The sequence below is a fragment of the Oncorhynchus mykiss genome, chromosome 6 (genome assembly GCF_057628025.1).
Source record: "Oncorhynchus mykiss isolate SJ-2025 chromosome 6, ASM5762802v1, whole genome shotgun sequence".
Taxonomy (NCBI): Eukaryota; Metazoa; Chordata; class Actinopteri; order Salmoniformes; family Salmonidae; genus Oncorhynchus; species Oncorhynchus mykiss.
The window spans coordinates 44,537,377-44,558,460 of record NC_143027.1 but is presented as its reverse complement, the minus strand read 5'-3'; the positions used below and the strand labels follow the sequence as shown (position 1 = coordinate 44,558,460).

The 21,084-nt window shown below is 40.8% G+C and overlaps 2 protein-coding genes across 3 annotated transcripts in view; one reads left to right on the top strand and one right to left on the bottom strand.

Moving 5' to 3' along the window:
- The window catches only part of fbxw8 (F-box and WD repeat domain containing 8), a 29,652-nt gene extending 22,648 nt beyond the window's left edge, over positions 1-7,004 (top strand). For both annotated transcript variants that reach the window (XM_021606588.3, XM_036980168.2), the window contains exons 9-11: positions 1,167-1,340; positions 1,726-1,842; positions 5,196-7,004. In XM_021606588.3, coding sequence (XP_021462263.3) covers positions 1,167-1,340; positions 1,726-1,842; positions 5,196-5,361 — 457 coding nt within the window. In that variant the 3' untranslated portion in view covers positions 5,362-7,004. The remainder of the gene's footprint in view (positions 1-1,166; positions 1,341-1,725; positions 1,843-5,195) is intronic.
- LOC110526012 (calcineurin B homologous protein 3) lies at positions 6,718-21,041 on the bottom strand. The gene is made up of 8 exons (XM_021606590.3): positions 20,785-21,041; positions 12,592-12,661; positions 11,552-11,632; positions 11,132-11,271; positions 10,633-10,694; positions 10,326-10,433; positions 9,624-9,671; positions 6,718-7,714 (listed from the first exon to the last, which is right to left on the bottom strand). The coding sequence occupies exons 1-8, from the start codon at positions 20,846-20,848 to the stop codon at positions 7,631-7,633; spliced, it is 657 nt and encodes a 218-aa protein (XP_021462265.2). The 5' UTR covers positions 20,849-21,041; the 3' UTR covers positions 6,718-7,630.
- Positions 21,042-21,084: the final 43 nt, after the last annotated feature.

Here is a 21,084-nt window from a genome sequence, read left to right as displayed (position 1 = left end):
GAATATATATATATATTTTTTTTCCCCCCTATCATTCAACTGGTTAGTAGAAAACAAGGATCATGCTGATTAATGTGAAATAGCTTGTCCACTGGCAGCTCAGTGAAGACCAGGGCTCGCTCCAAACATTAGATTTATGACTGTCGGAGGCTGCCAGACAGTAACTTTTAAACCCCTTTGCTGAAGCGTGAGCGCCCATGAAACAACACTACTCAGCAGCCATGTCAGTGTGTCAAATGTCACCCTATCCCCTATATAGTGCACTACTTTTGACCAGGACCCATAGGGCTCTGGTCAGATGTAGTGCATTATGCAGGGAGAATAGGGTGCCATTTGGGACGCAACCCATGTCTTACCATACGTCTTAGTTACAATGCTAATGCCCATTTAGCTATGCAACCCTGATTCGTTTAATTTATTGAAGCGGAAATTAAATCTGCTCACCCCCAAATAAATTAAATTTGGGTAATGAACTTTTGGAAAGCTTCTTGCATGAAGTCATCCTCCGGCTGCTGTGCGGTGGGACCCAATAAACTAAAGCAGTGATGGCAACAGATGGAGCTGGAGGTCCGTGGGGCATGTTTGGCTCGTCAAACTAGACCCAAGAATCCTCCTCTTAGTTCTATTAATGCTACAACAGCACCGTGTTTAATCAGTTCAAAACATCTTCAATATTTGTAGCTTTGGTGCTGTGAGTGAATGAGTGTTATTGGTGGCTAAAGTAATTAAACATACGTTTATAAGTGGTCTAAAGTAGAGGAAGCAGATGAAATCCCCTCAATGTCACCTAGTGTTGGTGTTTATTCCTGTCTTTGTTGGCCTGTCTTTTCTGATCATGTCTTTTAGGTTTTCTGTTGTTGTTTTTGTAATGCATTGTTCGGAGGCACCAAGTTTCCTCTGGTAACCTAGTTAAGATGTGGCCTGAGTGCCGGTCTGTTGGTTCTATAATGCCAACTCCTTGTTGGCACTCATTGTCGTCCCATGGCTTGAAAATAACAGCAATAGAGGTGGCAAGAGCACAAACAGATCTGGGACCAGCCTAGGAAAGATGCATCCTTTCATATCTTCAGTAGTGGAGTGAATCGACCACCTTTGTCTGATCTACTTCCTGCAACATCACTTCCTGAGATGAAATGACTACTTGCTTTTGCTGTGTTCTGTTTCAGGGTGAGGGTGTTTGACCTGCGCACCGGCTCCTCTGTCACATCGCTGTATGCCCACCACATGGGCGTGACCTCCGTGCAGGCAGACGATTGGAAGATTGTGAGTGGCGGAGGTGAGGGATTGGTCTGCGTCTGGGAGATGAGGATGGGAGCTAAACTGTGGGAGATGCACAACAGGTGGGACAGCAGAGTTCTTTCTATTGGTTGCTCATACATCTATTTGTTTGTGCCACAAAAGGCAGGTAGAATTCTTACGTGTGCTATTCAGTACTTGAAAAATAAAAATGTAAGTGTCTTGCCGTTCCTGTCACTTTCAAGTATGCATTGCTAAAATATTCAGCAATACGCAACATTTACCTATCAGGCTGACATTGGCAGCAAGCCAAACAGGCGCATCAGTATTGATTGATCCCTTTTCAGCTCATTAGTGAATTTGTGTGTGTGTGTGTGTGTGTGTGTGTGTGAATTTGTGTGTGTGAATTTGTGTGTGTGTGTGTTTTGAAATCAAATTGTTAGTAATAAAAAATGGTGTTTGTTGTTTCTCCCTCCTATCTGTTTGCAGGCACCCAGTCAGACACTTGAGATTCAACACCAGCACTCTGGTGACAGCCAACATCCCAGACGAGAAGTCTCCACGAGGGGCCTGCATCACAGATGACGACCTCACAGCCCACCGCAGGTCCCTAATAACACCACCCAAAATTCTAATTTATACATTTAGAGTTTAGCAAGATACTTGTTTATTTTACTGAAGATTCCATATTACACAGAGATCAGTGTCTGCATAGATGTGTGCCTTCAGAAAGTATTCACACCCCTTTACTTTTTCCACATTTGTGTTTCAAGGTGGGATTAAACTGTTTACACTTGTTTTTTAAATGGTCAACGATCTACACAAAAAATAGTCTGTCAACATTTGTAAAACATGAATGAAAAATATAATACTAATATATCTTGACTACATAAGTATTCAACCCCCTGATTCAATACATGTTAGAATCACCTTTGACATCGATTACAACTAAATATTTTTGGGTAAGTCTCTAAGAGCTTTGCACACCTGGATTGTACAATATTTGCACATTATTCTTTTAAAAATTCTTCAAGCTCTGTCAAGTTAGTTGTTGTTGTTTTTTAAAACTTTATTTAACTAGGCAAGTCAGTTAAGAACAAATTCTTCCGGTTACTAGTCCAACTCTCTAACCACTAGGCTACTCTGCCGCAAAGTTTGAATAAAAAATAAATGAAAAGCTTGATCATTGCTAGACAGCCATTTTCAAGTCTTGCCATACATTTAAAGCCAATTTAAGTCAAAACTGTAACTAGGCCACTCAGGAACATTCAATGTCGATTTGGTAAGCAACTCCAGTGTATATTTGGCCTTGTGTTTTATGTTATTGTCCTGCTGAAAGGTGAATTTGTCTCAGTGTCTGTTGAAAAGCAGACTGAACCAGGTTTTCCTCTAGGATTTTGCCTGTGCTTAGATCTATTCCATTTATTTTTATCCCAAAAAACTCCCTAGTTCTTGCCGATGACAAACATACCCATAACATGATGCAGCCACCACCATGCTTGAAAATATGAAGTGGTACTCAGTGATATGTTTTGTTGGATTTGCCCCAAACATAAAGCTTTGTATTCAGGACGTAAAGTTAATTTGTTTGCCACATTTTTTGCAGTTTTACTTTAGTGCCTTATTGCATACAGGGTGCATGTTTTGGAATATTTTAATTCTGTACAGGCTTCCTCCTTTAAACTCTGTCATTTAAGTTAGTATTGTGGAGTAACTACAATGTTGTTGATCCATCCTCCATCACAGTCGTTAAACTCTGTAATTGTTTTAAAGTCACCGTTGGCCTCATGGTGAAATCCCTGAACGTTTTCCTTCTCTCCGGCAACTGAGTTAGGAAGGACACCTGTATCTTTGTAGTGACTGGGTGTATTGATACACCATCCAAAGTGTAATTAATAACTTCACCATTGGAAAACCACCCTGGTCTTTGGGGTTGAATCTGTGTTTGAAATTCACTGCTTGACTGAGGGACCTTACAGATAACTGTACGTGTGGGGTACAGAAATTAGGTCGTCATTCAACTCACTTGGGCTCCCGAGTGGCGCAGCGGTCTAAGGCACTGCTAGAGTCGTCACTACAGACCCTGGTTCGATTCCAGGCTGTATCACAACTTGCCGCGATTGGGAGTCCCATAGGGCGGTGCACAATTGGCCCAGTGTCGTTAGGGTTTAGCTGGGGTAGGCCGTCATTGGAAATAAAAAAAAATCTTAACCTGTCTACGATACTGGTTCCCAATTGGGGATCAACCCTCCCACGTGCAGCTGAAACGGTGGCGCATGGAACGCAAAAATATTCTTAAAAATATTTAACCTCCACACATTAACAAGTCCAATAGCTCAAATGAAAGATAAACATCTTGTTCATTTAGCCAGCAAGTCAGATTTCTAAAATGTTTTACGGCGAAAACATAGCACATATATATGTAAAACCACCACCAGACACAGCTCATTTCAATAGCCAAAACATGCAATCAACAAACGCAGGATTAAAAAATAAATCGCTCACTAACCTTTTGAAAATCTTCATCAGATGACAGTAATATGACATATTACACAGTACATATTTTTTTTTTTCAATAATATGCCATTTATATCCATAAATGTCCATTTACAGTGAGTTCACCTTCAGAAATTACTCAAAAACGCCCGCAGGAAATCTATGTAGCGCGGCAAGATAACGTAAAATAGACATCATAAACTTTGACTAAATATACATGTTCTACATGTAGTTAGAAAGATACACTGCTTCTTTATGCAACCGCTGTGTTAGATTTATTTTTAACGTTACAGAAATCGCACACTATTCCATATTGTGAGACAGCGCTCAGTTCCAAGCTACATTTCCACGTAATGTTGGAGTCAACAGAAACACAGATTTAAGCATAAATATTCCCTTACCTTCGATGGTCTTCGTTCAGAATGTTCTGGAAGGCTTCATACTTACCCAATACATCGTTTGGTTTCAAGTCTTGTGTCTTTGTATTAGCTACTGCTAATAACATCAGCTGAAATGCACCCAAAACGTCCTCTGGTCCGGATAAGTTGCGCATCAAAACTTCGAAATTACACATTATATGTCGACTAAACAGGTCAAACTAAGTGCAGAAGCAAGCTTTATGATGTTTTAGACGTGCAAAACAAACTTCAATTCAATCGGCCATCGTCTGCCCTTCTCTTCAGTGCTGGAAACAAAGGAATGGCTGTGACCAATTCGCGCCCATACGCACAGCCTATTCTCTCGTGGCACGCACTAATTTCACTCCCATAGGGTCAATTCTCGCGCGATTTGAACGGTTTGAAGCCCTAATGAAAGAGGACATCTAGCGGAAGAGATAGAAAGTGTCCGCAGAATCATAGCTGGTTGGGAAGGGTGGGGGCCATGACGTCAAAGTTGCTCCAACTTTCATGGCCACAAAAACTAGTTTGGAAGAATGCCTGCCCTGTGAGTTCTGCTATACTTACAGACATAATTCCAACGGTTTTAGAATCTTTAGAGTGTTTTCTATCCAATAATAATTTTTATTTGCATATATTAACAATTTTTGACAGATTTTTTTTCCAGTTTACTAGGGGTACCCAATCTCTCCAAAGGGGGCGTATGTCTGCCATATCCTCAACAGGTTTTAACTGACCTGCCTAGTTAAATAAAGGTTAAATAAAATGATTAAAAATAAATTATGTGAGTAGTTAACCACATTTTTACTTTATGCTTTCCGTAGGGGTTGAATACTTATTGACTGAAGACATTTCAGCTTTTAATTTTTAATTCAAACTTTGACATTATGGGGTATTGTGTGTAGGCCAGTGACACAAAATCTTAATTTAATCAATTTTAAATTCAGGCTGTAACACAACAAAATGTGGAAAAAGTCCAGAGATGTGAATACTTTCTGTTTAATTCTATGAGAGTCTGTTGTTTTGTTTTTTAACTGCCCCAATTCTTGTGTGTCCACATTATAGACATAGGGGAGTGATTTGCCACTATGACTTCTCAGAGGACTCCACCTCCCAGGACCATGTTCTGCCCATCTGCAGGTCCAACTATGTGGAGTCATCTGGCTACAACTACAACATTGGCCTCGCCGTGCCCTATGACATCCTGTCTGGCTCTCACCCCTCCCACTGACCCCTACCACCAGCCCTTCAGACCCCTACTATTAGTACCATCAGCCCTGCAGACCCCTTCCACCAGCCCATGTTCTGCCCATCTGCAGGTCCAACAATGTGGAGTTACCTGGCTACAACTACAACATTGGCCTGGCCGTGCCCTATGACATCCTGTCTGGCTCTCACCCCTCCCACTGACCCCTACCACCAGCCCTTCAGACCCCTACTATTAGTACCACCAGCCATTCAGACTCCTTCCACCAGCCCTTCAGACTCCTTCCACCAGCCCTTCAGACTCCTTCCACCAGCCCTTCAGACCCCTACCACCAGCCCTTCAGACCCCTTCCACCAGCCCTTCAGACCCCTTCCACCAGCCCTTCAGACCCCTTCCACCAGCCCTTCAGACTCCTTCCACCAGCCCTTCAGACTCCTTCCACCAGCCCTTCAGACTCCTTCCACCAGCCCTTCAGACCCCTACCACCAGCCCTTCTGACCCTTACCACCGACCCTTCAGACCCTTACCATCAGCCCTGCATACCCCTACCACCACCAGCTCTGCAGACCCCTACCACCACCAGCTCTGCAGACCCCTACCACCAGCCCTGTAGACAGTATGTACAAAGCAAATCAGCTTTTATATATCCTTTTGATTTTTCAAACTGAATCAGATTTTTAATTAGTAGCTGCCCTTATTTTTAAAAGAAGTTAATGTTTCCTTGGACTGTTAAGGAGTTTGATTTAATCTTGCAATTTTTTCCTAGAGCAATGGATTCTGATTGGATTTCATCTTATGATGGGATCATGTTTTGTTAAAGATCCAGTGCAGTCAAACACGTGATTTTTCTGTGTTTTATATATATTTCCACATTGAGGTTGTGAAATTTGAGCATGATGATATTGCTCTTTTAGTGTTTGGTTAGCCTGTTTTGGTGGCATAGATGTTTGGCCTTCCATAGTGAAATCACCATGCTGTAAATTAGTTAATAGAGCAATAAGAAAGATGGTTTCAAACCCCTGCCAATAATAGCTCTTTTTCAGTTTTCTCCTTACCACTCCCAGATATTCCTAGCAAAATTCTTGCTTGAGAAATTTCTCTTTGCTAAGAAGCTACTTCTGTTAATCTTTTACCATTTTACCGTGAAACAATCACAGTACGGTACTTAATTTTTACCCAGAAATGATTTGATATTGAGATAGAAACTGCTGCATTGGACCTTTAACTAGACATTGAAGTTGGTACTGACATCCTCCATAAATTGATGGGCAACAACGGTCACATGGTCTTTTCACTTAATTTACTTCAGTGGAATTGCAAATGGCAGTCTTATCTATCTTCACAAGAAGATGGAAGCAAAACACAAGTAACTCCCAACAATTTTTTATCTCATCATTTCTTTATTTTTAATTAATGACTAAAATATGTGTATACATTATTGCAAAGGCTATTACAGGTTCTTTGGATATAAAGAACAATATTAATCTAATGTGTTTAAACATTTATTTTAAGGATCAATGTTTTCAGCATTGGGAAATACATAAGTGGTTATTTGTAAGTGGTTATTTGTAAGTGGTCTTTGATTTAGAGGGTAGAATGGTGAGACTCCACTGAAAGGACACAGGAATAATGAAGCTTGGTGAACTAAATAAATGGAGTCTTCCGTGTATTCTGAAGCCCTGTTGGAATGCACTGTGCCCCACAGAGCCAGAATAAAAGTGACCCTGGATGCCAACCCCGGTCCTCTCAGTGATCCACATGGCAGGTGAACCTCTAGGCATTCAAAATGTCTGTACTGTTATGTATACATAACGCTGACATGAGAGAGTGCGGAGGGTGGTAATGAAGGGATTCGTCTGGGGCACTGGAGGTGTATGTGTTTACTTCAGCATAGTTTGTCATTTTAAAATGTACAACATACGGTATGTAGACAATATTGTACACTTACAGTGCCTTCAGAAAGTGTTTACACACCTTGACTTTTTCCACATTTTGTTGTGTTACGGCCTGAATTTAAAATTGATTGTTGACATTCTTGTCACTGGCCTAAACACAATAACCCATTATGTCAAAAGTCCAAAGCTCGCCGACATTGGACTCTGGAGCAGTGGAAAAGTCAAGGGGTATGAATACTTTCTGAAGACACTGTATATCACAGTGGATTATGATCTCCCATCAATCCCATCAATAAGTTTTAAAAAAAAAAGGTATTTGGCTTCATCTCAGAGGAAGACCGGAGAGATTCATTCTGTAAAAACATCAGTACCAGATGTATTTTAAAGGAGACGGGGACTCATTTCCCACATCGCATGGTTGCAGTGTCCATGTTTAAAAAGCGAACGTGCATCCTCGTCTCAATATCGAAGGTTTTAAGAATCTGCGGGGAGAAAATGTAGGGGAATATAAGACTGATATGGCAGTATTCAATATAAAGTATAGCAGTATATTAAGACACCAAATGCCACTGTGTTGTAATAGCATTCTTTTGCATAACTCAAAAGTGAAATGGCATTTCCTTTTTTCAACTAACATATCATTAGCCAATTTGAATAGCTTGTGAAGTGGGGAAGAGGTTGTACACAGTATACAAAACATTAGGAACACCTTCCTAATATTGAGTTGCACCTCTTCCCCCACCCAAACCCTCCCTTTTTCCCTCAGAACAGGCTCAATTCGTCAGGGCATGAACCCTCCTTGGTGTCGAAAGCATTCCACAGGGATGCTGGCCTATGTTGACAATGCTTCCCACAGTTGTGTCAAGTTGGATGGATGTTTTTTTGGGTGGTGGACCATTCTTGATACACACGGGAAACTGAGCGTGAAAAACCAAGCAGCGTTACAGTTCTGGCACCTACTACCATACACTTAAATATTTTGTCTCGCCCATTCACCCTCTGAATGGCACACATACACTATATATACAAAAGTATGTGGACAACCCTTAAAATTAGTGGATTCCGATATTTCAACCACACCCGTTGCTGACAGGTGTATACAATCGAGCACACTCCATAGACAAACATTGGCATTACAATGGCCTTACTGAAGAGCTCAGTGACTTTCAACATCACACCGTCATAGGATGCCACCTGTCTAACAAGTCAGTTCGTCAAATTTCTGCCCTGCTTGAGCTGCCCTGTCAACTGTAAATGCTGTTGTTGTGAAGTGGAAACATCTAGGAGCAACAATAGCTCAGCCGCAAAGTGGTAGACCACACAAGCTCACAGAACGGGACTGCCATGTGTGCCATTCAGAGTGCCGAAGCGTGTAGTGCGTAAAAATCGTCTGTCCTCTGTTGCAACACTCACTACCGAGTTCCAAACTGCCTCTCGAAGCAACGTCCGCACAAGAACTGTTTGTCGGGAGCTTCGTGAAATTGGTTTCCATGGCCGATCATCCGCACAAAAGTCTAAGATTACAATACGCAATGCCAAGCGTTAGCTGGAGAGGTGTAAAGCTCGCCTCCATTGGACTCTGGAGCAGTAGAAAAGCGTTCTCTGGAGTGATGAATCACAGTTCACCATCTGGCAGTCTGACGGATTGGGTTGGGCGCTATCTGCCCCAATGCTTAGTGTCAACTGTAAAGTTTGTTGGAGGAAGAATAGTTAGTTCCAGCGAAGGGAAATCTTAACGCTACAGCATTCTAGACGATTCTGTGCTTCCAACTTTGTTGCAACAGTTTGGGGAAGGCCCTTTTCAGCAGGACAATGCCCCTGTGCACAAAGCGTCTATACATAAGTCTATACAGACACGGTTTGTCGAGATCTGTGTGGAAGAACTTGACTGGCCTGCACAGAACCCTGACCTCAACCCCATCAAACACCTTTGGGATGAATTAGAACGCAGACTGCGAGCCATGCCTAATTGCCTAACATCAGTGCCCAACCTCATTAATGCTCTTGTGCCTAAATGGAAGCAAGTCTCTGCAGCAATGTTCCAACATCTAGTGGAAAGCCTTCCCAGAAGAGTAGAGGCTGTTATAGCAGCAAAGGGTGTACCAACTCCATATTAATGCCCATGATTTTTTTAATGAGATGTTCGATGAGCAGGTGTCCACATACTTTTGGACATGTTGTGTACACAATCCATGTTTCAAGGCTTAAAAATTCTTATTTAACCTGTCTCCTCCCCTTCATCTACACTGTTTGAAGCGGATTTATCAAGTGACATCCAATAAGGGATCATATTTTTCACCTGGATTCACCTGGTTAGTCTGTCATGGTAAGAGCAGTTGTTTCTAATGTTTTGTACACTCACTGTTTACTGTACTATATATACAACCATACCTGAAGAAAATTTTCAAAAGTGATTCCTTCATAGAATTCATCAGGTTCCTGAAAAACAAAGTAACCCAATTTTAAAGGGGAAATCTACAATTGCTACATACATTTTTACATAGGGTTGCAAATGGAGGGTATATTACTGGAACTTTTCAAATGTACCAGTAAACTACCAGAATTGAGTTAACTTTCAAGGTTTCTTTGGAATTGTATAAAATGACATTTAGGGCCTTTTGGGTACTTCAGATGATCACGGGTGGCTAATAATATATGTCTCTCTGTGTGGCCTTATCACGTGTACAATATATGAAATAATCAAATAAGATGATTTAAAAAATAAAATAATTATAGTGACAAAGCTGTACAAATTATCCGAAATATAAATCATCAACTTAGTGAAAACCATTGGTGTTTAATATTAAGGTTTCAGCATGAAATGTCCTTTGTATTTTATTGTACACACGTTATTGTTTGAACTGCAGTTTGCCACTTTAAGCAATAAGGCATGAGGACTATCATGAATAACAGACGGCTACGGGTTGTTCTTAGGCACGGCACAAAGCAGTACAAAGTAGAGCAGTTCTTTGCACTTAAAAATAAGGTGTGGTTCACTGTAATCAATTGTGTTATCGTTGTATCTTACGCACTTTGTGAACTCTTTGGTCTTAAGGGTACGAACATTAGTGATTAAGTGATAACCCCCGTTACCATTTTGCCCCTTGTGGTGCTCGCAACTTCCAGCATGGCGGCGTCTGCAATGGCCTTTGCGGTCTCCTGCCCGATTGTGCCGGCCTTGGACAGGAGCTCTTCTACCGCCTAGAGGAAGAAAAGAGCACACCAGGTGTGCTGACATAGGATCAGTTTTGCCTTTTTTTTATCATAATGAATCATATTACATGGACAAGGGCGAACCTGATTTTAGTACAGCACTCCTACTCTGAGATGCTTTGTGAAAACACGCCCTGGGGCCCATGAAGGATTATGGTGGGGAGAGAGTAGAAAAGGGAGGCCTTACCCGTCTGTACTCCTCCAGAGTGATGGTGCCGTCACTGTCTGTGTCATGCATGTTGAACACAACTGAAGACGAACAAGCAAAATAGGACATTTTTACTAACTATTTTATCCCCAAAGAGAGTAACGGGTCTCTACTATGATTTCTATTCATCGACTGGGAAGGGTTCCAGGGGCAGGATAGGGGCCTAATGGCTCATTTCACATCAGGGTGGATGAAGAAGTCATGATTATGAGAATTGGCTTTCTGAGCTGCATCCATGATAAGTAGGAGCAAGACAGACTGGCTGGTCTACTCCAGACCCAATCTTGACTCTACACTAGAGTATGATTAGATAACTAAATCAATGTTATGATTCTATCTAGAATAGCCCTTATATAAAACATGTTGCCTGCATGACTCAGTCAAGACCACACTAGCCCACTGAGCTAAAGTCTAGGCATTAGCTCTGGGCACAAACACCAGTCTCAGAAAAGTCACTCTACTCATCACCAAACCATACAGCGTAGTTTTTCCCGCCTCAGTTTCTCCCTCTCCTCCTCTGTGATGTGCATAGCTGCCGGACGAAAGTGAGACATGACCATAAGGAACTCCTCAAAGCCAATCACCTGGACCGTACCCGCCTCATTCTGACGGAGGTTTCTAAATCAAGTAAAGACAGAGAGGCATTAGTCTGGTTAAACCAGACTAACCGGTGAGGTTACCAAGGCTACAGGTATAGAGTTACATGTATATGTGAATTCACTCAGACTGCCCTGCGTTGAACATGCTTCAAAACTAAGGCCTTTACAGCATCACTGATTACCTACCTCGTGAACAAAACTGTCCTCTGTGTAAAAACATTGTTTTAACAGTTAATGACAGTAAATACAGTATGTATTAAACGAGAGATTTCAATATTGTACTTCGGCTATATAATCACCTTTTGTCAAAGAAGGCATTAATAATTTGAGCCCGGAGTGGATTGTTATCTAGAGCAGAGATGCTCGCCAAATGCTGTCGACTGCAAAAGAAAACATGACATGAAAATATGTTAGTAACTACTACATTATCATGTGAGATGTTTACCACCTTTTGCCAAAGGCCAAGGTTACTGTTAACAAGTATTATATTAAGGTTACTGTCAACAAGCATCAATTACATTGATACAGCCCTCTCACTAACAGGTAGGACAAATGTAGCCTCTTACAAGGCACGCCTCATATGTTTATGTACCAGAAACAACAATACCATATTAGAAATACTTGTTTCATTTCAAATGTCTCCAGTATAGGCTTATTGTAACGAACGGTATCAAGAAAATGTCCAGGATAAGTGGTCTTTGCAAGCAGGTTGGCTGCTAGGTAATGTGTTTACATATTACAGCATATGAAATGTAAGTGTGTGTGTAAGAAATGTAAGTGTTATAAAATACCAAATGTTGCACTTACACTTCTAGAGGCATTTAACAAAGGCTTCCATACAGTGACTACATGGCAAAGGCAAATACTCAACCATTAAAGGTTTAAGACTTGCTTCCATTCCAATCTGTCCCCTATAGACATTTAATTGATGGGGTACTACTACTACTACATATCAATTAAATTGGTACAGCACAAATGTAGCCAGAAACAACAATACCATGCACCCACTAGTGGTCAAAAGGATTTTGGCACTCCAAAAATACAATACGGTAATGTATTCTTTGGGGTGGAATTACAAGCCATTTGAAATACAACAAAAACTTTTTCCCTCTTTAGAGGATGTGCTTTTATTTATTTTTTGACCTTGTACTCTTTGTGTGACATTCTATTTTGTACATTCACAAATACAGTAAGTGAACTCCTACTATATTTTACGTAACATATTTTAAGGTAAATTCCAAAATACATAATATTTCCAGAATGGTTTTACAGTATATGAATAGATGAGATGGGTAACAGCCGATGATGTACTGTAAATATATGGTGTTGGTGACACTACCTTAGTGTCTCCTCATTCTTGCTCAGCTGTCTGAATCTTTTGTTGAGGTTGCCAATCTGCTCCAGGGAAACTGAATGGAAACAATCACAGTAGTTTGGAGGAGTAAATTAGCATTAGCAACTTAAGACTTATTAAAGGCATAATAACTTGAGGGTATTCCATTTCTAGATACCACACCCTTCAAGACTAGCTGGATATCTTTACCAAATATTTTCTGTTATGGTATGTATTGGTTTTGGAGTGTAAAACATGTAAATTACCTGTAGAAATTATGAACTTTGGATTCAGGTGCAAAAAGGTACAGAACAGATAAATTGTGACAACAATAGGCCTACGACACAATCAGCATAATGATTTTAAAAAACACAATCGGCCTAATAGAAAAACAAACATACTCTAGTGAGATTATATTTGCTTTCAAAGGGAACTTTGAATTATTGACTTCTTTGTGGGCTAATGTTCGAAATAAAGGATCACAGATATTTGCACAACATTTTAATGTTATGGTTGCAAGATACAGTTAAAGAACCACAGATTGTGATATTTTACTTTGCGTGCAAACTTTGCATACAATGGTGCTTATTTTGACTTCTCCTCAAAGGTGGAACGTGCTTTGCCCTCACAGTGCTTGTTGAAAGCACATAAGAATAATTTCATGGTAATAGAATGACGGCGAGACTCTATTTTTCACTTTAAAAGTATGCTAAACAAAAACCATTGATTGAAAAGTTAAACCATATGCACAAGGACTACTACTTTTATCAATTTCTACTGACATTTTTACAAAAACACATTTACTCAAATGACAGTGCAGATTTGATAACATTAAGGGTAAAATCTCCCTCAGTTTTTTTTGTGATCACATTTTCCAAAAATTCTGTTAAATATCTACTCCGAATTAAGACTTGTTCTGTTTGCCAAGACCCCTTTTCCATCTGTTTGACCAGAAATCAGTGCCTTATTCTACATTTTTAGGATGGAAAATAGTTAAAGAATTTATATATGCCTTAATAAAAAACAAAATATAGACTCTTAGCTTTAATTTGACACCAAATTTGATGTGCTCCTATGAACGTCACGTTAGTGCTTATGGGACATGGAAATGCCCTTAACAAGATTCATGTTTGCAGTAGCAACAACTACTGAAGGTGAATGCTTCAGCAACCACACAGAACAATGCCACACACTAAACTATTGCACAGGCAGGTTTATAGACTTACGTGGGTGGTGTGTATGCAGCAATACAGCAATATTGCGTATTGCATTTCAGACTCTTCTGTTTTCCCTCTCAACCCTTTGAGTTGCATCTGTATTCAGCCAACCTTGACTTTGCACTGCAAGCTCATGGCTCAACTCTTAATCCATGTTTGTGAACAGAGGTATCAGTGCAATTACTGCAACAATGTAATCACAGGAAGGATAACAGATTTGTTAGTCATGTTTTCAAGCAGATAATAAAAATCCTTGAATTGCTAAATCCTCAAGCCTCTCAGGCATGGGCTTGTGTGTGGAATGACTTAAACAAAGGACATGTTGCTATAGTAGTATCAGTATTTATCAGACATGTTGCTATAGTAGTATCAGTATTTATCAGACAAGGCCTAGACCTATAGGTATTTGTGAGACATTACATGAGTGTGTCGCCCAGGTAGCACAGTGAAACGGGGTCAGTTTTTGCAGAAATTGACCCACTATGCTATTTACTTTCTGCATCTATGTCACACTGCTGAGTCTACCTTTTTAACGTATCGTCTCTACACTAACATCACAAAAAAGATAACTTTATTTTGATGGGTTTTTGTTTTGTTGAATTGAAAAAAGTAATAATTTAATAGAGTTGAAATGTTTACAAATTAGATGCTCTGAAATGAAAGTAACTTCCAAAAATGAACACTGATTATAGTGATATTATGTCTGATCTCACAAACAATGTAAAGAATGTGACAACAACAGTCATTAATGAGGCAGTCTAGACAGTGCAGGTTAGGCCTAGACAGAGCAAGTTTTTGGTGGTTTCAGCCCAGTTCCACCCATTTATGTTAATGTATGAATACATTGCATTCGGAAAGTATTCAGACCCCTTTAATTTTCCACATTTTGTTACGTTACAGCCTTATTCTAAAATGGATTAAATCATTTTTTTCCCTAATCATCTACACACAATACCCCATAATGACAAAGCAAAAAAAGGGGTTTAGACATTTTTGCTAACTTATGTAAATGTGACATTTCAGTCTTTTATAAGTATTCAGACCCTTTACTCAATACTTTGTTCGAAGAACGTTTGGCAGCGATTACAGCCTTGAGTCTTCTTGGGTATAACACTACAAGCTTGGCACACCTGTATTTGGGGAGTTTCTCCCATTCATCTTTGCAGATCCTCTCAAGCTCTGTCAGGTTGGATAGGGAGCGTCGCTGCACAGCTATTTTCAGGTCTCTCCAGAGATGTTCGATCAGGTTTAAGTCCGGGCTCTGGCTGGGCCACTCAAGGACATTCAGAGACTTGTCCCAAAGCTACTCCTGCATTGCCTTGGCTGTGTGCTTAGGATCGTTGTGCTGTTGGAAGGTGAACCTTTGCCCCAGTCTGAGGTCCTGAGCGCTCTGGAGCAGGTTTTCATCAAGGATCTCTCTGTACTTTGCTCCATTCATCTTTACCTCGATCCTGACTAGTCTCCCAGTCCCTTCCGCTGAAATACATCCCCACAGCATGATGCTGCCACCACCATCCTTCACCATAGGGATGGTGCCAGGTTTTCTCCAGGCGTGACGCTTGGCATTCAGGCCAAAGAGTTCAATCTTGTTTCATCAGACCAGAGAATCTTGTTTCTCATTGTCTGAGAGTCCTTTAGGTGCCTTTTGGCAAACTCTAAGAGGGCTGTCATTTGCCTTTTACTGAAGAGTGGCTTCCGTCTGTCCACTCTGCCATAAAGGCCTGATTGGTGGAGTGCTGCAGAGCTGGTTGTCCTTCAGGAAGGTTCTCCCATCTCCACAGAGGAACTCAGAGGGCCCTTCTCCCCCAATTGCTCAGTTTGGCCGAGCGGCCAGCTCTAGGAAGAGTCTTGCTGGTTCCAAAGTTCTTCCAATTAAGAATGATGGAAGCCACTATGTTCTTGGGGACCTTCAATACTGCAGACATGTTTTGGTACCCTTCCCCATATCTGTGCCTCGACGCAATCATGTCTCAGAGCTCTACGGACAATTCCTTCGACCTCATGGCTTGGTTTTTGCTCTTACATGTACTGTCAACTGTGGGACCTTATATAGACAGGTGTGTTGCTTTCCAAATCATGTCCAATCAATTTAATTTACCAGAAGTGGACCCCAATCAAGTTGTAGAAAAAACTCAAGAATGATAAATGGAAATAGGATGCACCCTGTTTCCCGACATTTCGATTTTCATAGCAAAGGGTCTGAATACTTATGTAAATAATAAATACATTTGCAAAAAAAAATCTAAAATCCTAATTTTTATTTGTCATTATGAGGTATTGTGTGTAGATTGCTGAGGAAAATGTTTTATTTAATCCATTTTAGAATAAGACTAACGTAACAAAATGTGGAAAAAGGGAAGGGCTCTGACTACTTTCTAAATGCACTGTATATGCAAATACTGTACACCCAGTGTATTTATGCAAATTATGCATGTATAATTGTATTTATTTTAACACACAATATTTACAAAATACCTGATTTACCATTTGAAAATGTTTATATTAGTTTATTCTAAGAAAGAAAAGGTGACATTTGACAATAAATTAAATACCTGAATTCCCACCAAAATCCTTCAACCCTGATTCATTATTTGTCCGTGCCAGTAAAATGTTTTATGTGCTATAACACAGTCAATATCTGCTGGATTAAAAACATTGTAGTTTGGAGTATCTTCATCCATTGTTTGATTGTTCAACTGTTGCATTTATTAAAATAGTTTGTAAAACATTTTAACAATTTTGATGACCGTTGCTACTGTGCTCGTCCATCAGCCTAGGTGACTTTGCATTCAACAATTGTACTTTGGCCAACTGTAGAATGCTAAACGTAGGTATGAGTTTTTGGTTGTTTAGTCAAATAAACCATACCCATTTCAAGCTTATCTTTCAAAAAAATATATATATATTTCAGAATATATACCTGGCTAACTGCTTTGTAGTATACCCCTCAGAAATTCAATAGTTATTTCTGGTTGTTTATCAAGTTAGCAGGCTAACTATTTGATCCTGCTTTGTACAGATGTAGGATCTTAATTTGATCACCATATTGCAGGATGACTTTCCAGCAATGCAGGACATTTTTAAATTGTTATTGTATTTGAGGTTTAAAAAGGCTTCTGAAGTTAGAAATGTCTAATTGTAAATTACAGACTTGATTTTCCCTTACGAATGTATAAAAGAAAACATATCAACCCCTACAAAAATGTCCATTAATTATAATAATCCACATAATAATTCACATTTCCTTTTGGTGCAGGATTACTTTCATGCTGTAGCAAACTGGATCAAATTTAAGTATTATACCCCTCTGGTATTCATCTTCTGCTTTGGCTAATGAACTGAAGCAATGTCTTAGCTCGATGGTAAACGCTTTCTTTATCTCAGGCAAGGTGTTGATGTTGAATATTTACCACCCTTGTTTTACAGCATTCGTGGCTCACAGCTTCCACCAGGTAGTGGTTGCTGTTGACATCTGGTGGTGGACCTTGACATCCTATAGAGATCTTTGGCAAGTCTCGTTGACATTGATGTGGTCGATTTTGTTGACAGTGTGAACATCTGGGGATCTTTATGTTAATTTATGGATGTCTTTGTGAGGGAAGAGTGTGCCACCAATCACACAGCTGTTATTGAGGAAGAAGTCGGCAAGCCTTTCACCGTTGTTATTGACGGTCCCACAGCCGTGTTGCCCCATGGCCTGCTCATAATCGGTGTTATCGGCTCCAACCTTCGCATTCATATCTCCAGTTATCAGGAACACATTGTATTGTGGGACATTGGATACTGCTTGCAGTAGCTTCTCATACCAGTCATCCTTGTCCTCTTCCTCTGTCTCGTTGGTGGGGGCATAGCACTGCAGGATGGTGACCTTGCAGTTGAATATTGCTCTGATAAGCTGGTCACTGATGGGTTCCCATTCCAAGAGAGATTTGGCAGTTGTTTCGCTAACAATGAGAGCTAAACCACTGGGGTGGGCATCGTCCTTTCCTGAGAAGAAAATTGTTGAGCCATCACTTGTCACCTTGCGCCCTTAACCAGTCCATCTGCTTTCACTTACACACGGGATGTCCACATTGTACTTGTCTATCTCTCTGATAACTTGAGCTGTTTTTGAAGTTTCAAACATGGTGCAGACGTTCCATACTCCCAAGACGGACTGTAGTTATGGGCCCTAGAAAACTCCTCAACGAGCTCCCGATTTCCAGGGTATGGTTTTCATCTAAAGCCGTCAAAGTGCCTACAGATTGGCAAGAGTTTCCTGAATTTTGGAAGTTGTTGCAGTTTCTGTAACATGGTGGTTTCTACTGGGTGGGGTTGTTAGCCCCACGCCCAACCCCCAACCTGGAGGGCCAGGTGTTTTGTCTGGCCTCTCACCTGGAACCTGCCCAGCATGGTTGAACCTTCCTGGGTCCGAAACCACACCTGTATAGCTTTCAGGATCAGTGAAAAACACAAGCTTCCCCACAAATGCCATGGAAGCAGCACTCAGGGAAGACATGGTTATGAACTTCAGTTCAAATACTTGCATACCATTCAGCTGCATAATGCGTTTTTTCACCATTATCTTACTTTAGGAGTTATCACACTCTGGATAACCAACATGCTGTATTAAGTTATTACACTTATTACAATCTAAACATTTTATGTTGAACATTGGAAATCAGAGTATTGCTTTGTCTTGATTGACCTCTCTCTTCCTTCTACACTGAGGGAGGAGGAAGCACAGTTCTCCCATTTATAACAGAAGCCAGCTGATGAGAATGAACAGATCAATGTTCCAAGCACAGATCAATGTTGCAACAGACCAAATTGGCAGAACATCATCCTATCACAAATGAGTAATTAACCCACTTTTAAAAAACATATATTTTTTTACCCTTGTCACTTCCAAAAATAGTGTGATATTTGACTGTCAATGGATTTGAGTTACATAATTTACAGTAATACTGCACTCTCATAAGTCATCACAAGTTTTACTCCAATTGGAAATTCACCATACATGGCACCATATTGTCAAGTAGCATGACATTCAATTTAACTTGTTAAATAAACAGTTGTCCATCTCTCCTTTAAGCTTTTTGGAAGGAGTAGCCTACCACTCTTAGATGTTTAATGGAATGACAGGACAATCCAACTATTGTCTATTCATGTGAAAACAGCTACAATACAGTGTCTTATTGTATGCTCTTCGGAAGACTCACTACAAAGCAATTTATAATTCCAGTTTGAACTATGAAATTGAGGCATTTATGCTATTTGTCCCTTCATCTAAGGATAAGCTATTTATTTTCGCGACAAGATCAAATTCGTTTTTTGTGTGCATTTGATAATTTTTATTTTTTTATTTTACCTTTATTTAACTAGGCAAGTCAGTTAAGAACTAATTCTTATTTACAATGACGGCCTAGGAACTGTGGGTTAACTTCCTGTTCAGGGGCAGAACGACAGATTTGTACCTTGTCAGCTCGGGGATTTGAACTTGCAACCTACTAGTCCAATGCTCTAACCACTAGGCTACCCTGCCGCCCCAGTGTAATCAATAAGTGCATCAAGGACGTCGTCCCCAACCTGACTATACAAACACACCCCAACCAGAGGCCATGGATTACAGGCAACATTTGCACTGAGCTAAAAAGTAGAGCTGCCACTTTCAAGGTGCGGGACTATAACCCGGAAGCTTATAAGAAATCCTGCTATGCCCTCCGACGAACCATCTAACAGGCAAAGCACCAATACAGGGCTAAGACTGAATCATACTACACCGGCTCCAACGCTTGTCGGATGTGGCAGGGCTTGCAAACTATTACAGGCTACAAAGGGAAGCACAGTCGGTGACACGAACCTACCAGACGAGCTAAATCACTTCTATGCTCGCTTCGAGGCAAGCAACACTGAGGCATGCATGAGAGCATCAGCTGTTCCGGACAACTGTGTGATCACGCTCTACGTAGCCAATGTGAGTAAGACCTTTAAACAGCTCAACATTCACAAGGCCGCAGGGCCAGACGAAATACCAGGACGTGTGCTCCGGGCATGTGCTGACCAACTGGCAGTTGTCTTCACTGACATTTTCAACATGTCCCTGATTGAGTCTGTAATACCAACATGTTTTAAGCAGACCACCATAGTCCCTGTTCCCAAGAACACTAAGGTAACCTGCCTAAATGACTACAGACCCGTAGCACTCACATCCGTAGCCATGAAGTACTTTGAAAGGCTGGTAATGGCTCACATCAACACCATTATCCCAGAAACCCTAAACTCACTCCAATTCACTCCAAGCATGTACATCCAGGACCTCTACACCAGGCGGTGTCAGAGGACCCCACCCACCCCAGAGGACCCCTACTACTGCATGGCAAGTGGTACAGGAGTGCGAAGTCTAGGACCAAAAGGCTTCTCAAAAGCTTTCCCCCCCAAGCCATAAGACTCCTGAACAGGAAATCAAACGGCTACCTGAACTACTTGCATTCTCCGCCCCCCCCCACCTACCCCTCTTACGCTGCTGTTACTCTGTTTATCATGTATGTATAGCCACTTTAACCATACCTACATGTATATACTATCTCAATTAGCCTGACTAACCGGTGCCCCCGCACATTGGCTACCCGGACTATCTGCATTGTGTCCCACCACCCCCTTTTTTACGATACTGCTACTCTCTGTTTATCATATGTGCATAGTCACTTTAACCATACATGTACATACTACCTCAATTAGCCCGACTAACCAGTGCCTTTATATAGCCTCGCTATTAATATTTACTGTCTTTATTATTCAGTCTTTTTACTGTTTTTTATTTCCTAACTTCTCTATTGTTCAAAAATACCAATGTTTTACTTTAAAAAAAATGCACTGTTGGTTAGGGCCTGTAAGTAAGCGTTTCACTGTAAAGTACCTGTTGTATTCGGCGCACGTGACAAATACATTTTGATTTGAATAACACTTATAGTTTGAGCATAATATAGCCCAGGCTACTTACATCCAGTTCGATCAGCCAGATCTTGGAACTCATGTTCAGTGCGCGCAGACTGCGAGGCTCCCATTGCGGTTTTTCCCCAAAAGAGCGACACTTGCGCATTGAAATTATTACAAGAGTGTACTACGATCTTTGCCGCAGGTGAATCTACGAGTTATGTGGACTTTTCGCGCTCCTACTGTACTGTGCTCCCTACCAACTAGCGATTCCCTCTGCTGTCATAAAGAAGTTAGTAACACATGCACTCTTTATTATGGTCTGTCGGGAGGGATGCTTTGCTGTTATCCCCAAGGTCCTAATTTC

Bases quoted from the DNA above. Each gene is read 5' to 3' on its own strand.
- LOC110526012 (XM_021606590.3), bottom strand. From the start codon at position 20,848: ATGGGAGCCTCGCAGTCTGCGCGCACTGAACATGAGTTCCAAGATCTG. The intron at 11,633-12,591 runs GTAGTGTCACCA...TTTCTTTTGCAG, and splicing joins AAGAATGAGGAGACACTAAG to TCGACAGCATTTGGCGAGCA. The intron at 11,272-11,551 runs GTGATTATATAG...TACTTGATTTAG, and splicing joins AATGCCTTCTTTGACAAAAG to AAACCTCCGTCAGAATGAGG.